A 24,641-nucleotide genomic window follows, 5' to 3' on the forward strand; every position below is an offset into this window, starting at 1 on the left:
AGGGACAACACACCATTTAGGCTTAGAGACCCAGCGGTCCCAGCACAACCCTCAGCCCCGTCTGGCGAGGAAGGAGCTGGCTACCCTGCTCTGACGGTCCAAACTGCTGTGCGTTTTGGATGATGGGACTTGCTTCTGAGAGTTGTTCTGTTCTGTTTTGTTTTGTTTTTCCTTTTTTCAGTGTGCCCATTCACAAGGCGTCACCGCAACCCAAACCCCAGCCCCCTTTTCCCCACATTTCAGTTCTGTGTGTCAGAGGCTTACAGACTTAGAGTCTATTACATGCCAGGCATTGGATTAATTCAACTGGCTCTTGGAAGGCGCACTATGTCCATCTTACAGATAAGAAAACCGAGGCTCAGAGAAAGCGCAGTGACTTGCCTATGGCAACTGTATTAGTTTGCTTGGGCCGCCCTAACAAGGTGCCGCAAACTGGGTGGCTTAAAATGTATTCTCTTGTAGTTCTGGAGGCCAGCAGTCTAAGGCCAAGGTGGTAGTAGTGTTTAGTTTTTCCTGCGGCCTCGCTGCTTGGCGTGCAGATGGCTGCCTTCTCGCGGAGTCCACGTGGTCATCCCTCTGTGTGAGCACATTCCTGGTGTCTCTTATGTGCCCCAACTTCCTCTTCCTCTAAGAACACCAGTGAGATTGGATTAGGGGCCACCCTAGTGGCCTCATGTTAACTTACTCATCTCTTTAAAGACCCTCTCTTCAAATACAGTCACACGGTCACATTCTAAGGCACAGGGGGTTAAGGCTTCAACATATAAATTTGGGGCGGGAAGGGGGACACAATTCAACCCATAACAGCAACTCGCCAGCCTTCTCACTAGATCTGTTGCTCTGACCCACATTTGCTGTGGGTTAAGAAGCCAGACACCACACATGTCATGACCAGGACACAACTTTTGTACCAATTGGCACTGCCCTAGGGCTTTGTCAGCATCCTTCCTGGTCCTCTGCTCTGGTCCAGACAACTGAAGCCATCCGGGAAGCCATGTCCTTGCAGATAAGGGACCACAGAGCACCAAAGTCAAAGGTACAGACTGAGAGCCAGAAAGACCTGTTGGTCACCCAACCTCTAAACCTCAGTTTCTCCAACTTTACAAAAGGAACAAGCATTCTACTCTTACAAAGCTGTTGTGAGACTGAAATGAGAACATAGTTATAAAGAGCTTAGCATAGGCCCTGGCTAGTCGGCTCAGTGGTAGAGTGTCGACCTGGCATGTGCATGTCCTGGGTTCGATTCCCAGTCAGGGCACAGAGGAGAAGCGCCCATCTGCTTCTTCACCCCTCCCCCTCTTGCTTCTCTCTCTCTCTTTCTCTTCCCCTCTTGCAGCCAGGGCTTGATTGGAGTCAGTTGGCCCTGGGCGCTGAGGATGGCTCCATGACCTCCGTCTCAGGCGCTAAGAAGAGCTCAGTTGCTGAGCAACAGAGCAGTGCCCCAAATGAGCAGAGCATTGCTCCCTAGTGGGTTTGCTGGGTGGATCCCAGTCAGGGCACATGTGGGAGTCTGTTTTTGCCTCTCCTCTCACTGAATTAAAAAAAAAGAGCTTAGCACAGTGCTTGGCACATGGAGGGGTGTGCCTGGTGCAAAGTGGAGGTTGCTAATCAGCTTAGCTTTTGTCACACCGGCTGAGCCCTTGGCCCGATCTTGGATAGAGAGTGGAGTAAGTGATGGGACCACACCCTTCCATTTTCACTCTTTTAGCTCCTTTGTCCCTCCACCTGGCCATGCTAGGAGAGGACATGGGGCAAGAGAGTGTCTGGAGGGGATGGAATGAATGCTGGAAACAAGAAATGTCCCCACCTCACTTAACGTCCCTGCCTACCCCAGCCTTCCACAGCTACTTTGAGATCCTCAAAGGCCATGGCGAGGTGGACGCACACAGCCTGCAGAACACCCTGCTGCTCATGGGCATCTCCCTGACACCGGCCCAGGTGGAGGATGCCCTGATGAGTGCTGACGTAGATGGTGAGTTGGGGGAGGCTTCACCCCAAGTCCCGGGCAGGGTGAGACCTGCACAGTTGCACAAGACTGTGTTCAAAGGGACTCTGCCCTTGGTTTAATGTGCTGCTATCACAGTCTAGAAATTCTTAGTTTCCTGCATTTGCACTTTGCACGGTACCCCACAAATTATGTAGCTTGTCCTGGCCCTAAAAGCTAATGCTCTCTGGGCACCGACTCAGTGCCAGGTTCCCGTGACTCAGAGCTGACCAACACCTTCCTCCTAACCCCAAGGTGTACGTGATCTCTGAGATCTCTTCTTTTTAGGCCCTCATGTGTGCTTCATCAGACATCCCCCTGTGACTTGCTTACTCATTTTACCAACTCTCTGACCTTGGACAAGTCACTGAAGTGCACCAACCCTCAGTTTCCCCATCTACACAATGAAGCTGATGGCAGCACCTGTCTCACTGTGCTGCTGAAGAGATTTAATGAGATAACCCAGGCAAAGCAGTGAGCAAAACACCTGGTGCATAGAGCATGTGTCTAGAAGACATCAGCTGCTAGGATTGTTCATCCACTAAATATAAAATGTCTCCCATGTACCCAGTCCTGTGCTGGGCACTGAGAATAGAGAGATGTGTGAGACCCATGTGACCTGCCCTTGAGGTACTCATGCAGACAGTGACATAGAAGTAAGAGGTCACCAAAGGAAGTAGCACTTGCCCTGGCTGGTTGGCTCAGTGGTAGAGCATCGGCCTGGCGTGCAGAGGTCCCGGGTTCGATTCCCGGCCAGGGCACACAGGAGAAGCCCCCATCTGCTTCTCCACCCCTCCCCTTCTCCTTCCTCTCTGTCTCTCTCTTCCCCTCCCGCAGCGAGGCTCCATTGGAGCAAAGATGGCCCGGGTGCTGGGGATGGCTCCTTGGCCTCTGCCCCAGGCGCTGGAGTGGCTCTGGTCGCAACAGAGCGACGCCCCGGAGGGGCAGAGCATTGCCCCCTGGTGGGCAGAGCGTCGCCTCTGGTGGGTGTGCTGGGTGGATCCCGGTCTGGCGCATGCAGGAGTCTGTCTGACTGTCTCTCCCCATTTCCAGCTTCAGAAAAATACAAAAAAAAAAAAAAAAAAAAAGGAAGTAGCACTTAAGGTGACTTGGAGGAAAGGAAGAGGAAGGCAGGCTTCCTGGAGGAGGCGATGCCAAAGTCAAATTGTGAAGGATGAAGTAGCAGTTAGGCAAGGAGAGAAGAAGGAAAGGGGGCATTTCTGGTGGTAGAAATAACCTAGACACAGGGAAGAGGGTGCAGGGCAAGTGGAATCACACACGGTTTGGCTGGCTAGACGCAGGACATGGGGAGCAGCAGGGCTTGGAGCTCCTGACCACTGCTTCCTCTATCACTGCAAAAGTGTGAATCTTCACAGAGAAGCCAGGAATCGACCCCAGCTCTGCCCCTATGTGACCTTAGACACCAACTTCCTTTTCTCTGCACCTCAGGCCTCATTTGTGACATGGGGATAAGAGTATTTGGCATCCCCAGAGGGTGGTTTTAAGGATTAGAGATTATTCATTCATTCATCTGGTTGTTCAGAGAACATTTGCTAAAGCCAACCTGTCTTAAGCCCAGAGGACACAGTGCAGAACAAAACAGGCCCAAAACCTGTTCCTGCCTCCCAGAATCTCCATTAAATTCCAGACCTTCTGAGTGTGTGGTTGAAGCACAGGTTTTATGAGAATGTTTGATGAGGGATCTGACCTGGAGTGGTCTGACTTCTCCGAGGATGGGATGGTCAGGGAAAAGCATTAAGTTGGAAGGTAGTGGAAGAATTCTGGGAAGAGGAAGAAGCATGTGCAAAGGCCCTGAACAGGGAAGAATGTAGCCCCTGAGGGGAGACAGCAGGTTAGTGCTGGGGGACTTGGCACTAGGTGAGGTTGGAGACAGGTAACAGGCAGGTCTAGCAGGGCCTTGAAGGCCAAAGTGGGACTCTATGATTCTCCTACATATTGTATGTAATAATAATAGTCACTGACATTTAGTGAGCATGTGTGATATTCATGGCCCTGTTCTAAGCACTGTGCCTCATTTTCTCTCCCATGAGAATAGCTATTATGTTTATCCTCATCCTATAGATGGGGAAACTAAGGTTTAGTGGCATTAGGAGACTTTGCCAAGGTCACATGAATAGTAAGGGATGGACTTGGGATATGATCCCGGACAGCTGCCTCTATGACTCAAGTTCTGACGGCTTCTAACCCAGGAGATTTTAATTTTTGCCTTCTAGTTTCCTGAGTGCACCGTGCTTTGTGCATTGAACACGTTACTTTTATAATCACAATGCTAGTAAGCACGCCTAGGTTGCAATGCCTGAACCGCACTGGAAGGCCCCTGCTCATCCCGCATTCTTCTGGCCTCCACAGGAGATGGTCACGTGGGCTTCAAAGACTTTTTGGCTGTCATGACAGACACCAGGCGCTTCTTCTGCTCCGTGGGTAAGCAGGGTGAATCCAGGGCAGCAGAGCCCAGAGAGGGAACAGGTGGATGGGGGTGGGGAGCACCCAGGGCTAGCAAATGGTAACGGCAGCCACCATCCCATGTCCCCAGAACAGAACGCTCTGACGGACACGGCTCCTCCGAATCCCCACACTCTGCTCTTTGAGATCCTGTCCCTGCTGGTGGAGATGCTGGCCTTACCCGAGGCAGCCTTAGAGGAGATCACTAAGTGAGTAGGGCTGCTTATTGGAAGGTGGACGGTTGGGGGACACAGTAATAGCACCTAGCATTTTGGCAGCTGCGGACTTCTGATAGTTAGAAGACGCCTCGTGGCAAGTGAAAGAAACCCAAATAAAATGGGGTTAAGCCAAAGGAGAATGTATTGGCTCACATAACTGGTCAGGGCCTCAGGAATGGACGGACCCAGGAGACCAGACAGCTCCACGAAAGCTGTCTGATCGCTCCTGCTCATCTGTCTGCCTGAGCTTCCCGCTCACGTAGGCTCTTCCCAGAGTGGGTAGGATGGCAAGGGCCAGCCCCATGCTCACCCCCTCTTAGTTTAGCAGCCTCAACAGCAAGAGAACATTTTTCCTTAAATACCCATGTAGCAATCCCAGAAATAGGATGTGATGGAGCCCGCCTGGGGCCAGACAACATAAGAGCTGGAAGCCTCCCCACGTTTTCCAGGGTGGACCAGTGGGTGTGCAGTGGTTTATCTAGGGAAGAGATGGCTACATACAGAAACATCATGAACTCTCTCAGGCTGGAGGCAAAGGATGAGGGCAGAAGGCCCGGGAGGGCTGTCTATCACACAGAGCCTTGTCCAGGCTGCTCAGTAAGTCGGATCCTTTTTTCCCCACTGCCGGCCAGGCCTTTTCCACTTGGGGTGGGGGAGGGGGAGTGATCGCAGCTGCTCCAGCCACACCCACTGAGCAACCCCACAGCCAAGAGATCCGCTTTCCTCCTAGCACTTATGAATCACTCTAAATATACACATAATGCTGAAGGACAGTAATATATAATTTGAAAAGCAATAAAACATTTCACCAGTTTGAAAATAGATTATTTCTAATAACCTTGAAGCCCCAATCACCAAACACTTTCCCCCCAAAGAAGAACTAACCGTTATTCCCCTGCTTTTTTTTTTTAATATTTATTTATTTATTTATTCATTTTAGAGGAGAGAGAGAGATTGAGAGAGAGAGAGAGACAGAGAGAGAGAGAGAAGGGGGGAGGAGCAGGAAGCTTCAACTCCCATATGTGCCTTGACCGGGCAAGCCCAGGGTTTCGAACCGGCAACCTCAGCATTTCCAGGTCAACGCTTTATCCACTGCGCCACCACAGGTCAGGCATCCCCTGCTTTTTGTTTTTAATTTCACTGCTTATTTTTTTCCTCACTGTTTATTGAAAATTTCAAACATACAGCCAAGTTCAAAGAATTTCACAGCAAGCAACATAAACACCCGCCATCTAGGTTCTCTACCATTGCCCTTCTCCCATAATTGCTGTATCTTCTATCTATCCACCACTCTATCTACTCATTAATCCATACTGGGTTTTTTTTTATTTGTTTCAAAATAAATTATAGTCATTTCCCTCTAGATAGATGCTCCGGCATACATATCATTTACTAAAGGTCAATAATTGCTTAGAGGTTTTGTTCTGAGGTATAATTTACATTCAGTGACATGCACAAATCATCACTGTGTGAGTCTCAACAAATGCTGCCACCCTGACTACCTGAACTCTTCTCAAGATGTAGAGAACTTTATCATCCGCTGCAGAAAATGCCCTTCTGAACCTTCCCCATTGGTCCGTAAACCCGCCCCTCCAGAGGCAAGCCTTTTTCCCCTAATGTTTTTCCATCTCAGATTGGTTTTGCCTGTTTTATGACTTCATATATACGGAAACATGCAGTCTGCGTCTTTCTGTCTAGCTCTTCTCTCTCAGCACAATGGTTTTGAGATTCATCCACGTTGTTGTGGGCATCTACAACACTCCACTCCTTTTTTTTTTTCTTTCTGAAGCTGGAAACGGGGAGGCAGTCAGACAGACTCCCGCATGCGCCCCACCGGGATCCACCCAGCACGCCCACCAGGGGGCGATGCTCTGCCCATCCGGGGCATCGCTCTGTCGCGACCAGAGCCATTCTAGAGCCTGAGGCAGAGGCCACAGAGCCATCCCCAGCGCCCGGGCCATCTTTTGCTCCAATGGAGCTTCGGCTGCGGGAGGGGAAGAGAGAGACAGAGAGGAAGGAGAGCGGGAGGGGTGGAGAGGCAGATGGGAGCCTCTCCTGTGTGCCCTGGCTGGGAATCGAACCCGGGACTTCCGCACACTAGGCTGACGCTCTACCACTGAACCAACCGGCCAGGGCCCACTCCACTCCTTTTTACTGCTGAGTAGTATTCCATTGTATGAATGGACCACAGCTTGTTCATCCCTTCTTTTATTAATGGACTTCTGGGTGTTCCCAGTTTGGTTATAATAAAGTAAGTTGCTATTAACATTTTTGTACAAGTGTTTTTGTGGGCATATATTTTCTTGGGTAAATACCCAGAAATGGAATTGTTGGGTTATAGGGTAGGTGTACGTTTACTTACAGGAAACTGCCAGACCTTTTCCCAAGTGGTGTGCAAATTTGGTAGCCAATCCTCAATTTTAGTCATTCTGGTAGATATGTCGTGGAGTGCTTTATTATTATTTTTTAACTCACATTTGTTTGTATTCCTGAATACTTTAGTTTTGAACTTTATATGAGTGGGCTCATACTAAAGTAAGTCTTCAGTTACTCTTTCTCCTTGATGTTATTCTTTTTGGATACATTCATGTTCTTGTGCGTAACCATAGATCATTTATCATTTTCACTGCTACTTACTATTATGTACTATTACATAGTATGACTATATCATGATATATTTTTTCATTCCACAGATAGAGATTAGGGCTATGTTCAGTTTCCAGCTATGGTAGAAACGGTTTGAATATTCTTTTTTTTTTTTTTTAATTTAGAAAATTAAATTTAATGGGGTGACATTGATCAATAAGAGTATATAGATTTCAGGTAAACATCTCTATAGCATTTGAACTGTTGATTGTGTTGTGTGCCCATCATTCAAAGTCAGATTGCTCACTGTCACTGTATACTTGTCCCTCTTTACTCCCCTCCCCCACCTCCAGTTTGAATATTCTTATGTGTTTCCTGGGATACATGGGCAAGAGTTTCTCCAGAGCAGCAGTGTTCAAACTTTTTGGTCTTAGGATCCTTTTACACTCTTTTTTTTTTTTTTGTATTTTTCTGAAGCTGGAAACGGGGAGAGACAGACAGACTCCCGCATGTGCCCGACCGGGATCCACCTGGCACGCCCACCAGGGGCGATGCTCTGCCCACCAGGGGGCGTCGCTCTGCCGCGACCAGAGCCACTCTAGTGCCTGGGGCAGAGGCCAAGGAGCCATCCCCAGCGCCTGGGCCATCTTTGCTCCAATGGAGCCTTGGCTGCAGGAGGGGAAGAGAGAGACAGAGAGGAAGGAGGGGGGGTGGAGAAGCAAATGGGTGCTTCTCCTATGTGCCCTGGCCGGGAATCGAACCCAGGTCCCCTGCACGCCAGGCCAACGCTCTACCGCTGAGCCAACCGGCCAGGGCCCTTTTACACTCTTAAAAATTATTGAGGACACCAAGGAAACTCTGTCAGTATTTTCCATATTTAAAATTAAACTGAGAAATTTAAAAAATATATTTCTTTAACAATAATAACCCTATTATATGTTAACACAAAAAAATTTTTAAATGAGGTTCTGCTGAGTAGCTCAGTTGGTTGGAGCGTCATCGCAACATGCCAAGGTTGTGGGTTTGATCCCCAGTCAGGGCATATATAAGAAGCAACCAATGAATGCATAACTAAGTGGAACAACAAATCGATGTTTCTCTTTCTCAAATCAATCAACTTTTTAAAAATTTAAACGAAAAATAACTATTTTCCAAAACAAAACCCAAAAGCTTAATGAGAAGAACGACATTATTTGCAAACCTCTTAACATCTGACATAAAAGAAGAGAGCTTCGTTCTCAGATCTGCTTCTGCATTCAGTCTGTTGCAATACTGTATGTTGTTTTTGTATGCTTAAAGTACATGTGTAAACCTGGCCTCACACATATATGTAATTGGAGACGGAGTATTTTAATAACCTTTTCCTTTAATAGCCACATATCGTGTGGAAATTTTTCTTTGGTACTACCCCAAATATAACAAGTGGTAGTGTCTTAAAATGTTTGCAGTATGGAATCTGAAATGATAGCAATGAAGTTTTTGGACTCTTTTGAATAAAAACCATTGGTCTGCCTTGTAGTTTGAATGGCTCTTTTCCTATGAATGCTTTTATAACATGCATTGGTCATCTGGAAATACTGGGTATCTGCCAATGATGACACACTTCATTATAACTCTATATACATTGTATATGTAATTATTTTAAAATAGTTTAATTTATTGATTGAGAGAGAGAGAGAAGGGGGGAGAAAGAGAGAGAGGGAAAGATCAATTTGTTGTTCCACTGCTCTATGCATTCATTGCTTAATTCTTTTTTTAAAAAGATTTTATTTATTGATTTTAGAGAGGAGGGGGGGGGAGAAAGGGGAGGCAGAGCAGGAAGCATCAACTCCTAGTTGCTTCATAGTTGCTATAGGTGCTGTAGTTGCTTCTGCTATGTGCTTTGACCCAGCAAGCCTAGGTTCTGAACTGACGACTTCAGCATTCCAGCTTTATCCACTGAGCCATCACAGATCAGGCCATTGGTTGATTTTTGTATGTGCTCTACCCCGGTATCAAACCCACAACCTTGGCATATCAGGACGATGCTCTAACCAACAGAACTACCCAGCCTGGGTTATAGATGTAAATTTTATTTTATTTTGTTTTGTTTTGTTTTGTGGGGTTTTTTTTGTTTTTGTTTTTTTACACAGAGACAGAGAGAGAATCAGAGGGAGGGACAGACAGGGACAGACAGGCAGGAACGGAGAGAGATAAGAAGCATCAATCATCAGTTTCTCGTTGTGACACCTTAGTTGTTCATTGTTTGCTTTCTCATATGTGCCTTGACTGTGGGCCTTCAGCAGACCGAGTAACCCCTTGCTTGAGCCAGAGATCTAGGGTCCAAGCTGGTGAGCTTTTGCTCAAACCAGACAATCCCGTGCTCAAACTGGTGACCTCGGGGTCTCAAACCTGGGTCCTCAGCATCCCAGTCCGACGCTCTATCCACTGCACCACTGCCTGGTCATTAGATGTAAAATTTAATATCACCACTAATTCCAGAAGACTCTTAAAGTACTAGAACTGTCGTGAGTGACTGTAGATTGTTCATTGTCACTGCTATAAACTATGCTATGCATGAACATTGTAGGTACTTGTGATAATAGGTCTTGGTTTTCCAAAATTCTTTTACTTGAAAGCTGTGATTTGGTCATAGGAAACAAACATGCCAGGTCATTTTTTTTTTTAAAGAGCAGTAGGTTTATTCTTGGTAAATAGCCTGGGCTTCTTGTCCATTCAAAAAACAAGCAAACAAACAAACAAAAAACCCATAAGGCGGCGGGGAAGGGACTTTCAATCTCAAGGCTTTACTATGCTTCTAGATGTCTCTCAACATACTTCATACATTCCTCCACACTTGAAGAGAAACATCCTTAAGAGTTCATCACATTTGGGTGTTGTCATTTTTAGCATAAGTTTTTGATCTTCTATAAGAAGTACCTCAAGATTCAAACCACAGGGCGCTGCGCGGGCTCGTGGAGAACGCCGCTCACCGACAGGCGACAAGATGGCGCTGGAGTAGGCGAACGTACCAGCATCTACCTCCCAGAACCAATGTGGATTACAAACTAATTTTATGAACTATCAACTGGAAAAACCAACTTTGGACTAAACTAAAAGGACTCTTCAACCCAGGAACGCTGAAGAAGCCACCCAGAGACTGGTAGGAAAAGCGGAAACGCGGAGAGGGCTGCCCAGCTTCTCGGAGCGAACGGCAGCAGGGAGAGACTCGCGTGGCGGGAAGTGAGTTTAGCAGAGGGGGAAAGGGCCCTGAGCCCCAGGAACAAAGCTCCAGCCTGCAGCCCCAGAGCCCAGAAGAAGCATAAGGACAGTATTTAGCTGGAAACAAGTCAGGATACTGTTTGTGAGAGAGTCTGATTTCTCAGACCCAGGATCCTTCTTAAAGGGACCACGCAGAACATCTCTCTCACAAACACTCACCCGGGGCTCCTGGAGACGGAGGGAGAGGGGAGAGAACCACAGTAACAGGAAGAGAGTGCAATCTAGGAGGCATAGGGAGAAACATTTTTGGGAGATAGCCACTCTAACCCCTGGGACGAGTCACTCCCCAAAGCTGAAGTGAATATTTCCCCCGGAAACAGCAATACCAGCAAAGGGAAGCAGGAGAGCAGCCAAACAAGCTCCCCCGCGGCATTCAGAGCAGAGTCGCATAGAAGGAGGGAGCTTTCGGGTCTACGGTAGTGAGTCTTAGGGTCTGAGCTGCAACGCTCCCACCCACACGGCTGAGGGCGCACCGGAGAGCGGGCGGCAGTGGGAGACAAAAGCGCAGTTCTGCTGGCAGGGGCGGAAGCCGGCTGGCCACCAGTGGGCTCAGGTGTGAGCTCAATCTTGCCCGGTTAGGGAGAAGGGGGCGTGCAAAAGTGGCTAAGCTCAGCTGCCGGCAGCCTGTAATCCAGCCTCCGGGAGAAGGGCGGGAAACCCAGAAAGGGTAGAAACCAGCTCCGGAGCAAGGGCAGAGGAGCACATCCCTGCCCCGCCTGTGCAACCCAGGCTTGCGGTCTGACTTGGTAGCCTGCTCCTCCCGCGAGGGGTGGAGCCAAAAGTCCAGAAGAGGCGGAGTTCCGCTACGAAGCTGAGCTTGGGCACACAGCCCTTCCTGGCTGGTAGAGCCAAGGCTAGCAGCTGTTCCTTGAGTGGGATCATCCTGCAAAGGCAGGGTGAAAGCTCGGAAACAGGCGGAGACCCGCAGCTGAGCAAAGGTGCTCGCCAGTGCCCTCAGGACCGAGCATAACATCACACACGGGGGGCGGGGCAAAGGCCAAGGCCACCAACCCTTGTGCACCCGAGCACGTGATCACAGCCACTCTCGTGAAGAGAAAATGCGGAGGCAGAGAAATACAACACAAATAAACCAAGAGAAATCCCCAGAAAAGGACCTAAGTGAATCAGATATAACCAAATTACCAGATGCAGAGTTTAAAATAACGATCATTAGGATGCTCAAAGATATTAGAACCACCATAGATGGCCATTACGAAAACCTAAATAAAGAGATAACAAATATAAAAAAGGACATTGAAATAATAAAAAAGAATCAGACAGAAATGACAAATACAATATCTGAAATAAAGAATACAATGGAAGGAATTAAAAGCAGGATGGATGAAGCAGAGAATCGAATCAGTGAGTTAGAGGACACAATAAATAAAGGCATGGAAGCAGAGCAGAAAAAAGAAAAGAGACTCAAAAAGTCTGAGGAAACTCTAGAGAGCTCTGTGACAACATGAAGAGAAATAACATCCTGCATCATAGGGGTTCCTGAAGAAGAAGAGAAAGAACAAGGGATAGAGACTTTGTTCAAACATATTATAGCAGAAAACTTCCCCCAATTAAGGCAGGAAAATATTTCACATGTTCAGGAAGCACAGAGAACTCCATTAAGGAGAAATCCAAAGAAACCAACACCAAGACACATCATAATTAAATTACCAAAGCTAAATGATAAAGAGAAAATATTAAAAGCTGCTAGAGAAAAAAAGACAATCACCTACAAAGGAGCCCCCATAAGGATGACTTCTGACTTCTCAACAGAAACACTTGAGGCCAGAAGGGAATGGCAAGAAATATTCAAAGTAATGCAGAACAAGAACCTACAACCAAGACTACTTTATCCAGCAAGGCTATCATTTAAAATTGAAGGAGAAATAAAAAGCTTTACAGACAAAAAAAAACTAAAGGATTTCACTACAACCAAACCAAGGCTGCAAGAAATGCTAAGGGACCTGTTGTAAACAGATCAAAGGAAAAAAAGAATATAGCAAAAGAGAAAAACAGTTTTAAAGAAAAAAAATGGCAATAAACAATTACATATCAGTAATAACCTTAAATGTTAATGGATTAAATGATCCGATCAAGAGACATAGGGTAGCTGCGTGGATAAGAAAACAGGACCCATACATATGCTGTCTACAAGAGACACACCTTAAATCAAAAGATGCACACAGACTGAAGATAAAAGGATGGAAAAAAATATTTCACGCAAATGGAAATGAAAAAAAAGCTGGGGTAGCAATACTTATATCAGACAAAATGGACTTTAGAACAAAGACCATAGTTAGAGATAAAGAAGGTCACTACATAGTGATAAAGGGAGCAATACAAAAGGAAGATATAACCATTATGAATATCTACGCACCTAATATAGGAGCACCTAAATATATAAAGCAGACTTTGATAGACTTAAAGGGCGAGATCAACAGCAATACTATAATAGTAGGAGATTTCAATACCCCATTAACATCATTAGATAGGTCCTCAAGAAAGAAAATTAACAAAGAAACAGCAGACTTAAAGGACATATTAGATGAACTCGATTTAATAGCTATCTTCTGAACCTTTCACCCTAAAAGAGCAGAATATACATTCTTTTCAAGCGCTCATGGGACATTCTCTAGAATAGACCACATGTTAGGGCACAAAAGCGGGCTCAACAAATTTAAGAAGATTGAAATCATATCGAACACTTTCTCTGATCACAATGGCATTAAACTAGAAATCAACCACAATAGAAAAATTGAAAAACATTCAAACACTTGGAAACTAAATAGCACGTTATTAAACAATGAATGGGTTAACATTGAGATCAAAGAAGAAATTAAAAAATTCCTGGAAACAAACGATAATGAGCATACATCAACTCAAAATTTATGGGACACAGCAAAAGCAGTCCTGAGAGGGAAGTTTATAGCATTACAGGCATACCTCAAGAAGCTAAAAAAAGCTCAAATTAACAACTTAACCCTGCATCTAAAAGAACTAGAAAAAGAACAGCAAGTAAAGCCCAGAGCTAGTAGAAGGAAGGAAATAATAAAGATCAGAGCAGAAATAAGTGACATAGAGGCTAAAGAAACAATACAGAGGATCAATGAAACCAGGAGCTGGTTCTTTGAAAAGGTAAACAAGATCGATGAACCTTTAACAAGACTCACCAAGAAAAAAAGAGAGAGGACTCAAATAAATAAAATTAGAAACGAGAGTGGAGAAATAACAACTGACACAACAGAAATACAAAATATTGTAAGAAAATACTATGAAGAACTGTACGCCAAAAAACTAGACAACCTAGATGAAATGGACAAATTCCTTGAATCATATAATCTTCCAAAAATCAATCTGGAAGAATCAGAAAACCTAAACAGACCAATTACAACAAATGAGATTGAAACAGCTATCAAAAAACTCCCCAAAAAGAAAAGTCCTGGGCCTGATGGCTTCACAAGTGAATTCTACCAAATATTCAAAGAAGAACTAACTCCTATCCTTCTCAAGCTATTTCAAAAAATTCAAGAGGAAGGAAGACTTCCAAACTCCTTTTATGAGGCGAGCATAATTCTGATTCCAAAACCAGGCAAAGACAACACAAAAAAAGAAAATTATAGGCCAATATCCCTGATGAACTTAGATGCAAAAATCCTCAATAAAATATTAGCAAACCGGATCCAGCAATATATGGAAAAAATCATACACCATGATCAAGTAGGATTTATTCTTGGGAGGCAAGGCTGGTACAATATTCGCAAATCAATCAATGTGATTCATCACATAAACAAAAGAAAGGAGAAAAACCACATGATAATTTCAATAGATGCAGAAAAAGCATTTGATAAAGTCCAGCACCCATTCATGATCAAAACTCTCAGCAAAGTGGGAATACAGGGAACATACCTCAACATGATAAAGGCCATCTATGACAAACCCACAGCCAACATAATACTCAATGGGCAAAAATTAAAAGCTATCCCCTTAAGATCAGGAACAAGGCAGGGTTGCCCCCTTTCACCACTCTTATTCAACATAGTTCTGGAAGTCCTCGCCACAGCAATCAGACAAGAAAAAGAAATAAAAGGCATCCAAATTGGAAAAGAAGAAGTAAAACTATCATTATTTGCAGATGACATGATATTGTATATAGAAAACCCTAAAGTTTCAGTCAAAAAACTACTAGACCTGATAAAAGAATTTGGCAAGGTGGCAGGATATAAAATCAATACTCAGAAATCAGAGGCATTTTTATACACTAATAATGAACTGTCAGAAAGAGAAATCAGGGAATCAATCCCCTTTACCATTGCAACCAAAAAAATAAAGTACCTAGGAATAAATTTAACCAAGGAGATTAAAGACTTGTACTCAGAAAATTATAAAACATTGATAAAAGAAATCAGGGAAGATACGAATAAGTGGAGGCATATACCGTGCTCATGGTTAGGAAGAATAAACATCATTAAAATGTCTATATTACCCAAAGCAATTTATAAATTCAATGCAATACCAATGAAAATACCAATGACTTACTTCAAAGACATAGAACACATATTCCAAAAATTTATATGGAACCAAAAAAGAACACGAATAGCCTCAGCAATCCTGAAAAGGAAGAAAAAAGCGGGAGGTATCACACTTCCAGATATCAAGTTATATTATAAGGCCATTGTACTCAAAACAGCATGGTACTGGCATAAGAACAGGCACATAGATCAATGGAACAGAACAGAGAACTCAGAAATAAACCCACAGCTCTATGGACAATTGATATTTGACAAAGGAGGTAAGACAATACAATGGAGTAAAGACAGCCTCTTCAACAAATGGTGTTGGGAAAACTGGACAGCTACCTGCAAAAAAATGAAACTAGACCACCAACTTACACCACTCACAAAAATAAACTCAAAATGGATAAAAGACTTGAATGTAAGCCATGAAACCATAAGCATTTTAGAAGAAAACATAGGCAGTAAGCTCTCTGACATCTCTCGCAGCAATATATTTGCTGATTTGTCTCCACAGGCAAGTGAAATAAAAGACAGGATAAACAAATGGGACTTTATCAAACTAAAAAGCTTCTGCACAGCTAAAGACAATAAGAACAGAATAAAAAGACAAACTACACAATGGGAGAATATATTTGACATAGCGTCTGAAAAGGGGTTAATAACCAAAATTTATAAAGATCTTGTAAAACTTAATACCAGGAAGACAAACAATCCAATCCAAAAATGGGCAAAAGAAATGAATAGACATTTCTCCAAAGAGGACACACAGATGGCCAATAGGCATATGAAAAAATGTTCAACATCATTAATGATTAGAGAAATGCAAATTAAAACCACAATGAGATATCACCTCACACCAGTCAGAATGGCGCTCATCAATAAAACAACACAGAATAAGTGCTGGCGAGGATGTGGAGAAAAGGGAACCCTCCTGCACTGCTGGTGGGAATGCAGACTGGTGCAGCCACTGTGGAAAACAGTATGGAGATACCTCAAGAAATTAAAAATCAAACTGCCTTTTGACCCAGCTATACCACTGTTAGGAATATACCCCAAGAACACATAGCACTGTTTGAAAAGAAGAAATGCACCCCCATGTTTATGGCAGCATTGTTCACAATAGCAAAGACTTGGAAACAGCCCAAGTGTCCATCAGAGGATGAGTGGATTAAAAAGCTTTGGTATATATATACTATGGAATACTACTCAGCCATAAGAAATGATGACATAGGATCTTTTACAACAACATGGATGGGCCTTGATAACATTATACTGAGTGAAAGAAGTAAATCAGAAAAAACTAAGAACTATGTTTCCACACATAGGTGGGACATAAAGATGAGACTCAGAGACATGAACAACAGTGTTGGGGTTACAGGGTGGGGGGAGGAGAGGGAGGGGGTTGGGGGAGGGGAGGGGCACAAAGATCATGGCTTTTCAGCATTGGCCATATTCCCCCCTTAATCTATAGACAGACAGCAAATATTTACGTATGGTGTTCCCACTATAAAGACTGCTGTCTTAGGGACAAATGCTGACAAACTATTTCAGCAGTTCCTCCTTCAAAGTCTTATATGTAAACATAGAGCTCCATGTTTCATAGGACATACTCAAGCTCACTCCATGCTTCCTGGTGCTTTAGCACAAGGGAATGCCCCCCCCCCTTTTTTTTTTTGTATTTTTTTTTTGTATTTTTTCTTTTATTTATTTATTTTTTGTATATTTCTGAGGATGGGGATGGGGAGGCAAGCAGACAGACTCCTGCATGCGCCTGACTGGGATCCACCTGGCATGCCTACCGGAGGGAATGCTCTGCCCATCTGGGATGTTGCTCTGTTACAACCGGAGTCATTCTAGCAACTAGGGCGGAGGCCATGGGGCCATCCTTAGTGCCCAGGGTGGATTTGCTCCGGTGGAGCCTTGGCTGTGGGCGGGAGGAGAGGGACCGGGAGGGGGGAGAGGGGGAGGGGTGGAGAGGTAGATGGGCGCTTCTCCTGTGTGCTCTGGCCGGGAATCGAACCCGGGAATCCTGCACACCAGGCCAATGACTCCGACGGGTCTACCATATCATGCTTTTTACTTAAAAAAAAAAAAATTTACATTTCTTTTGAAAGCTGATGAACAGGAGACACCAAATCTACCTTCTTTATTAGATCTAGCTAATAACACTGTTCTGTCTTTTTTCCAAATAGCTCCAGATATATGGAAAAGATTTATATAGGCGGATGGGGATCCTCAAACCCCTCAGCGAGATCTTCTGAGAATGGCTTTTAAGATACCTAGAGGCAGAAAAAGCCCAATAGAGATCAGGGGGAACTACCAGCTTTTAGGATACACCCTTAAAGGCTCCAGCACCCCAAAGGGGTCTCATAGGATGCCATCTGGGTCCTGCTTCAATAGTGGAAAGGAAGGTCATTGAGCTAAAGCCTGCCAGGCTTACACACCTCTGCTGTGAGGAAACAGGGACACTGGAAGGTGGGCTTCCCCCTCGCTCCTCTAAGGGAGGGTTCAGTCTCTTCCAGGCCTGCTCCAGCCACCTATGACCTAACCTTGCCCAGAATGCTGGGGTTTGCCACTGAAGGCTGAAGGTGCCCAGGGCCGTCGACCCCATCTACGACACTGTGGACGAGCCTAGGGTATTTCTTCCAAGAAGCAGGTAAACTGATCTCATTTGCACAAGGGCCACTTGACTATGTTTTGCCTGAATAGTCAGGTTCTTTATTCTTCCCTCAAAGATCTCTGTTGTGGGTGTTGATAGTCCTATTTTCTGCTGCTTTGCTTAATATATAGTGATTCCTTTATTCCTCCTACCTCAATGCCCCACTCATATTTCAGACTGGGACCTACTCTTAATTTAGAGCTCTCTTTCCTCCTTTTGCCAACTTGTATTATGAATTTACCTTTGCCACCCAGCTTAGTGTATCCCAAGGTTCTCTTTACCAGGCCACAGTCACAGAGCTCCAGGGAAAAGCAACCTGGTCTCAACTCTCCAGGCAGAGGAGAACAGAAGCTCCATATCCACGCATGCTGCAAATGGCTTTTTCCAGTCTACCTGAATCATTACCAGCTAGAAGCAGCGGTCATTGGGACTTGGACATGAGCTGCAAAGTATAGAATGGTGACAACAATTCCAGTGCCATATGGACTTTTCCTATGGGGAACTTTCCTGGACTCCTGCTCCCTGTGACAGCTCCTAACAGACTGAACTGTGGTTGGGTTGCATTTTTCAGGGATTTGGCATGGTGAGGGGGCCAACTTGGACTTGGGGAACATGTTAAGGACACTACTCATTTATGGATTCTTGCTGTATTGACCAAGAGTTTGCTTAAAGGCTTTTAATCACTGTAAAAAAAATAGAGGACTAGATGAAGAAGATGGGGCACATATACACCATGGTATATTATTCAGCTAGGAGAAATGGTGACATTGGATCACTTATAGCGGAACGGTGGAGTCTTGGTAGCATTGTGCGGAGTGAAATAAGCGAATCAGAAAAAAACAGGAACTGCAGGATTCCATACATTAGTGGGACATAAAAGCGAGACTGAGAGGCATGAATAGGAGTGTGGTGGCTAAGGGGGGTGGGGGGAGGGAAGGAGGGAGAGGGGGAGGGGAGGGGGAGGGGTACAGAGAGAACTGGATGGAGGGTGGCAGAGGATGATCTCTCTTTGGGTGATGGGTATGCAACATAACTAAATGACAAGATAACCTGGAAATGTTTTCTTTGAATGTATGTACCCTGATTTATTGATGTCACCCCATTAAAATAAAAATTTATTTATATATATAAAAAAAAATAACACAAATCCTTAAGAAAGTAGAAGGGAGAAGAATGAATGAATTTGACAGTACATAAGTAATAAACCAATTAATAATAATAAAAAAAAAGATTCAAACCACAGAAATGTCATTGAATGTTATTTTCATTGTGTAATCATTTAAAAGTCATCTACATTGAAATCTGACACGATACACTGAAAGTTTATGATCAATTTTCTCCAGTCCTATGTTCTTGTAGTTGATTTCAAATGTTACAGGTGATTTTAAGGTGAAGTAGTCCATGAAAACAACAATCACATTGAGATCATAAAATTATCTTTTTGATTCAGTCTTTTTAAAAAAATCTTTTTAAACTTTTGTCTTTAAGAGCTACTTTCTCCTGTTGCTCTGACCAATGACCTTTTCCCGTTTATCCATAGCTTTTTCTAAGAAGTATTTTTGGAGTGGCACTAATGCTCTCCCTTTGCAATGGCTTCTTAATCACCATCTTCTTTTGTTTGCTTAGTAGTTTTGGGAAGCCTCTTATGTATTCTGGAACAGGACATCTGGCCTGCTGTATAACATTGGCAATGCTTCTTAATAATGGTTTATATCCTCAGTGAAAAATGTAACAGCTTTTCCTTTATGCCCTGCTCTTCCAGTTCGACCTATCCTGTGGATAACTGAGCTTGTTGGAAAGTCATAGTTGATCACCAAGTTCACATCTTTAAAATCCATACCTCTGGCTATTAAGGCTGTACAAATAGGGACTCGGATTTTTTCCTGCTCTGAAGCTGTGGACTATGTTATCTCTCTGTTCCTGTGTTCTGTCTGCCTGAATAATGTCCACATTAATGCCTTCTTATATGAGCTCATGAAAAAGCTCCTTAGCCCTTTCAATGGACTGAACAAAAACAAGAACAGGTGGATTGAAACCATTTTTGAGAGTTAGGAATATGGGTGCAGCTTAGCCGAGTCCTCTGCTTCAAGCTCTCTTAGAGAGGTGCAATCAAGGTGTTGGTCCACAGTCTCTTCCAAAGCTGCAATAAAGATGTTGCCTGGCACTCTTGGATAGGCTCAAGTGGGGAAAGATCTGCTTCTAAGCTCACTCATGTGATTCTTTGCCTGATTCTGTTGTAAAGTACCGTACCCCAGATGCTGAAAAGTAGTGTGCCTCACTTCTGTGGGTTTACGTAGAGACACCCAAGTCCAGATGAATTTTGAGGAGTTTTATTAAAGGAGGAGAGTTATTAAATATGCCGGCCACATATGGCTGACACAGGGCATTTACAGACCCAAATCATGTGCCCCAAATACATCTCAGGGGCTGGTTATATACCTTTGATCACACACAGGCTGGGGAGAGCATGACATCATGGCACAAGCTTACAACATTTGTTTAGGGGATACAAAAAACATTAAGACTTTCAAGGTAACACAATCAAAGACATTTACAATCTTTCAGGGTTCATCTCCCCTCCTTTGCCTAGAGGTATGTTACTCTCAGGATTTCAGGGAGAAGGAGGAACTTCAATCAATGTAGGGTGGTATGTAAATTCTGTCTCCCATTGAAAGAGAAGTTTCTCAGTTAACCTTTATTTTAGTTTTAAAACTAAATGACCCATTGTCCTTGCAAGCCAGAAACATCTACATTCTTCTCCTTCCCCTCTCCAAAGGAAAGACAGGACAAGAAAGCCTGACCTTTCCTCCTAGAATATCAATATTAATTTTGCAGCTTTCTGGTACCTTACTACAATTCATTTCCCCTCACGGGTTGCTGGGCTCAGTGCTCAGTTTCCTTTAGCTGAAGGCCGTCTTCATTTCATTGCTACATTCGCCTCTCCAACATAGTAGTCTGCTTCATCAAAGCATGCAAGCCAGGAAGACAAGCGTGCCAGCAAGATTGAAGTCATAGTCTTTATACCTACTCTTTTTTCTTTTATTAATTATTGTGTTTACATAGATTTTAGTGTTCCCCCGAATACATCTTCCCCTCCCCCATGTTTCCCAGTACATCTCCCCATCCCCCTCCCCATAATGCTCTCCCCTCTTCCCTCCAGGATTTGCTTTTCTGCTCTCATCCCATCCTATCAGCCTGTCATCCCCTTTCTCTCTGTCCGCTTTCCTTCTGGATCCTTTGATCCTGCCGCCTTTGTCTCTATTCCGTTCCACAGTTTATATTGTTTGTTGGATTCCTCAGATGAGTGAGGTCATATGATATTTTTCTTTCTCTGCCTGCCTTATTTCACTTAACATAATAGTTCATCCATGTTGTCACAAAAAACAATATTTCTCTCTTTTTCATGGCCCCATAGTATTCCATTGTATATACGTACCAAGCTTTTTTTTTTTTTTTAATTAATTTTTTTTATTTATTTATTCATTTTTAGAGAGGAGAGAGAGAGGGAGAGAGAGAAACAGAGAGAGAGAGAAGGGGGGAGGAGCTGGAAGCATCAACTCCCATATGTGCCTTGACCAGGCAAGCCCAGGGTTTCGAACCGGCAACCTCAGCATTTCCAGGTTGACGCTTTATCCACTGCGCCACCACAGGTCAGGCCGTACCAAGCTTTTTAATCCACTCGTCCACTGATGGACACTTGAGCTGTTTCCAGATCTTGGCTATTGTGAACAATGCTGCCATAAACATGGGGGTGCATTTCTCCTTTTGATTCGTTGATGTGGTGTTCTTGGGGTATATTCCTAAAAGTGGGATGGCTGGGTCAAAAGGCAGTTCCATTTTTAATTTTTTGAGGAATCTCCATACTGTTTTCCACAGTGGCTGCACCAGTCTGCATTCCCATCAGCAGTGCAAGAGGGTTCCCTTTTCTCCACATCCTCGCCTGCACTTATTCTGTGTTGTTTTGTTGATGAGCACCATTCTGACTGGTGTGAGGTGATATCTCATTGTGGTTTTAATTTGCATTTCTCTAATGATTTGTGATGTTGAGTATTTTTTCATATGCCTATTGGCCATCTGTATGTCCTCTTTGGAGAAGTGTCGATTCATTTCTTTTGCCCATTTTTTTTTTTTGGATTTTTCCAAAGTTGGAAATGGGGAGGCAGTCAGACTCCCACATGTACCCAACCGGGATCCACCTGGCATGCCCACCAGGGGGAGATGCTCTGCCCATCTGGGGCATTGCTCTGTTGCAACCAGAGCCCTTCTAGCGCCTGAGGCAGAGGCTACAGAGTCATCCTCATTGCCCGGGCCAACTTTGCTCCAATGGAGTCTTGGCTGCGGGAGGGGAAGAGAGAGACAGAAGGAAGGAGAGGGGGAGGGGTGGAGAAGCAGATGGGCGCTTCCTCCTGTGTGCCCTGGCCAGAAATCAAATCCGGGACTCCTGCGCACCAGGCCAACGCTCTACCACTGAGCCAAACGGCCAGGGCCATCTTTTGACCATTTTTTGATTGGACCAGACTGTTTATCTTCCTGGTGTTGAGTTTTACAAGTTCTTTATAAATTTTGGTTATTAACCCCTTATCAGACATATTGTTGAATATGTTCTCCCATTGTGTGGTTTGCCTTTTTATTTTGTTCATATTGTCTTTAGCTGTGCAAAATCTTTTTAGTTTGATATAGTCCCATTTGTTTATCCTGTCTTTTATTTCCCTTGCGTGTGGAGATAAATCAGCCAATATATTGCTGCAAGTGATGACGGAGAGCTTATTGCTTATGTTTTCCTCTAGGACAGGGGTCGGGAACCTTTTTTGGCTGAGCGAGCCATGAATGCCACATATTTTAAAAGTAATTCCATGAGAGCCATACAATATGTTTAACACTAAATACAAGTAAATGTGTGCATTTTATGTAAGACCAACACTTTTAAAGTACAATAAGTCTCTGAATTCTTTTTAATAACATTGTTATGCTGTTGCTAACCAATGATGAATAAAGTACTTCTTACCATTAATGCGACTTCTGGTGCTGCATGGTTTTGCTGATGGCTTTGTAGTCTGGTTGATACATGATGAGGTTAAGCTTCATGCAGGCATTGAGACTTCCATCCATTAAACGTTAAACGTGATTGTAGGTTGGTCTTAACGTTCTTTAGATGTGAGAAAGACTGCTCACATGCATACGTAGAGCCAAACATTGTCAGTACAGCAATACTCACATGCTGCAGTGTGTGGTATGTGACAGGAAGCGCGTTCCAAGTTTTGACAATCAGCTGGTCCACGGGTTGAAGTTTTTTCATTTCTCCCCACTTGTGTTTGCTTGCCAACTCTGCTTGCTGTCATGCAAGTATTTCCAAATCTTCATTCAGTGACTTGAACTTATTCACCCACATGTCTGAGGCCTTCAGGTCAGCAACTTGTAGCTCAAAATCTCTGACAAAGACACTGGGGATGTAACTCAGGTCGGCGCTGTCCACCGCACACTTGTGTGGATGGGTGATGAACTTAAAAAGACGAGTGCGCAGGCCCTGGCCAGTTGGCTCAGCGGTAGAGCGTCGGCCTGGCGTGCGGGGGACCCGGGTTCGATTCCCGGCCAGGGCACATAGGAGAAGCGCCCATTTGCTTCTCCACACCCCCCCTCCTTCCTCTCTGTCTCTCTCTTCCCCTCCCGCAGCCAAGGCTCCATTGGAGCAAAGATGGCCCGGGCGCTGGGGATGGCTCCTTGGCCTCTGCCCCAGGCGCTAGAGTGGCTCTGGTCGCGGCAGAGCGATGCCCCGGAGGGGCAGAGCATTGCTCCCTGGTGGGCAGAGCCTCGCCCCTGGTGGGCGTGCCGGGTGAATCCCGGTCAGGCGCATGCGGGAGTCTGTCTGACTGTCTCTCCCCGTTTCCAGCTTCAGAAAAATAAAAAAAAAAAAAAAAAAAAAAAAAAAGACGAGTGCGCTTAGGAAATTCTCCAAAGTGCGCTTTGAATGACTGCAGATTAGATGTGAAGCCCACTAGCTGCTGGAAATCAAGATGTTGAACAGAGTCACTTGCTGTGCATGCATCTTTAAACTCTCCCAGTTTTTCAAAGTGTAGTAAATGACCTGTTTCAGTGTCAGCGATGAAGAGTTCCAGCTTGTTTTCAAATGCAAACCCTGCTTGTTGAAGGGATAAGACTATTTCCAACGCCTTGCATTTTCACATTGAACTGGTTCAGAGATGTTCAGTCATGTCCACGGGATAGTAGAACTTCAGGAGCCACTCAGTGTTAGCTAACTCAGGATGCTCAACGTTTTTCATTTCAAGAAAAGTCTGGATTTTGCTCAGAAAGCCACAAAATGGTTGAGCACCTTCCCTCTTGACAACCAACGCACATTGCTGTGCAGAAGCAGACCAGGATAATTATTCCCAACTTTATCCAGCAGTGTTTTAAACTGGCGATCATTTAAAGCTCAGGCAACAATAAAGTTGACCACCCGAATGACCAGCAAACATCACCTCACCAAGCTGCTCACCACACATCTGAGCACAAAGCGCCTCCTGATGTAGGATGCAGTGAAAACTTAGGATGGGTCTCTTTTCATGTTCACGAAGAAGCGCTACGAATCCTCTGTTTTTCCCCTCCATGCACGGAGCACCATCAGTACACACCGAAATAAGTTTATCCATCGGTAGATTTTTTTCTTTAGTGAACTCAGTGGAAGACTTGAATAAATCCTCCACTCTTGTTGTCTCTTTCATAGGCAAAACAGCAAGACTTTCCTCACGTAGTGTGTCACTGACAGCATACCTTGCAATCACACTGAACTGGAATAAATGGCTGACGTCTGTTGACTCATCCAAAGCAAGAGAAAAGAATGGTGCTAAATTTATGTCCTTCACTTGTGTTGCCTCAATTTGATTTGCCATCATGATGGTACGATCGTGAACAGTTCTTGCCGACAGACGCATATCTTTTATTGGTTTGATTATCTTGTCTTT

General features: G+C 44.4%; 1 protein-coding gene across 1 annotated transcript in view; it reads left to right on the plus strand.

Annotated features, from left to right (window-relative positions):
- Positions 1–24,641, plus strand: part of SPATA21 (spermatogenesis associated 21) — a 57,856-nt gene that overhangs the window by 15,974 nt on the left and 17,241 nt on the right. The window contains exons 8-10 of the mRNA XM_066266579.1: positions 1,835–1,972; positions 4,355–4,426; positions 4,539–4,656. Of these exons, the coding sequence (XP_066122676.1) occupies positions 1,835–1,972; positions 4,355–4,426; positions 4,539–4,656 (328 nt within the window). The remainder of the gene's footprint in view (positions 1–1,834; positions 1,973–4,354; positions 4,427–4,538; positions 4,657–24,641) is intronic.

The sequence above is a fragment of the Saccopteryx bilineata genome, chromosome 3 (assembly GCF_036850765.1).
Source record: "Saccopteryx bilineata isolate mSacBil1 chromosome 3, mSacBil1_pri_phased_curated, whole genome shotgun sequence".
Lineage (NCBI taxonomy): Eukaryota > Metazoa > Chordata > Mammalia > Chiroptera > Emballonuridae > Saccopteryx > Saccopteryx bilineata.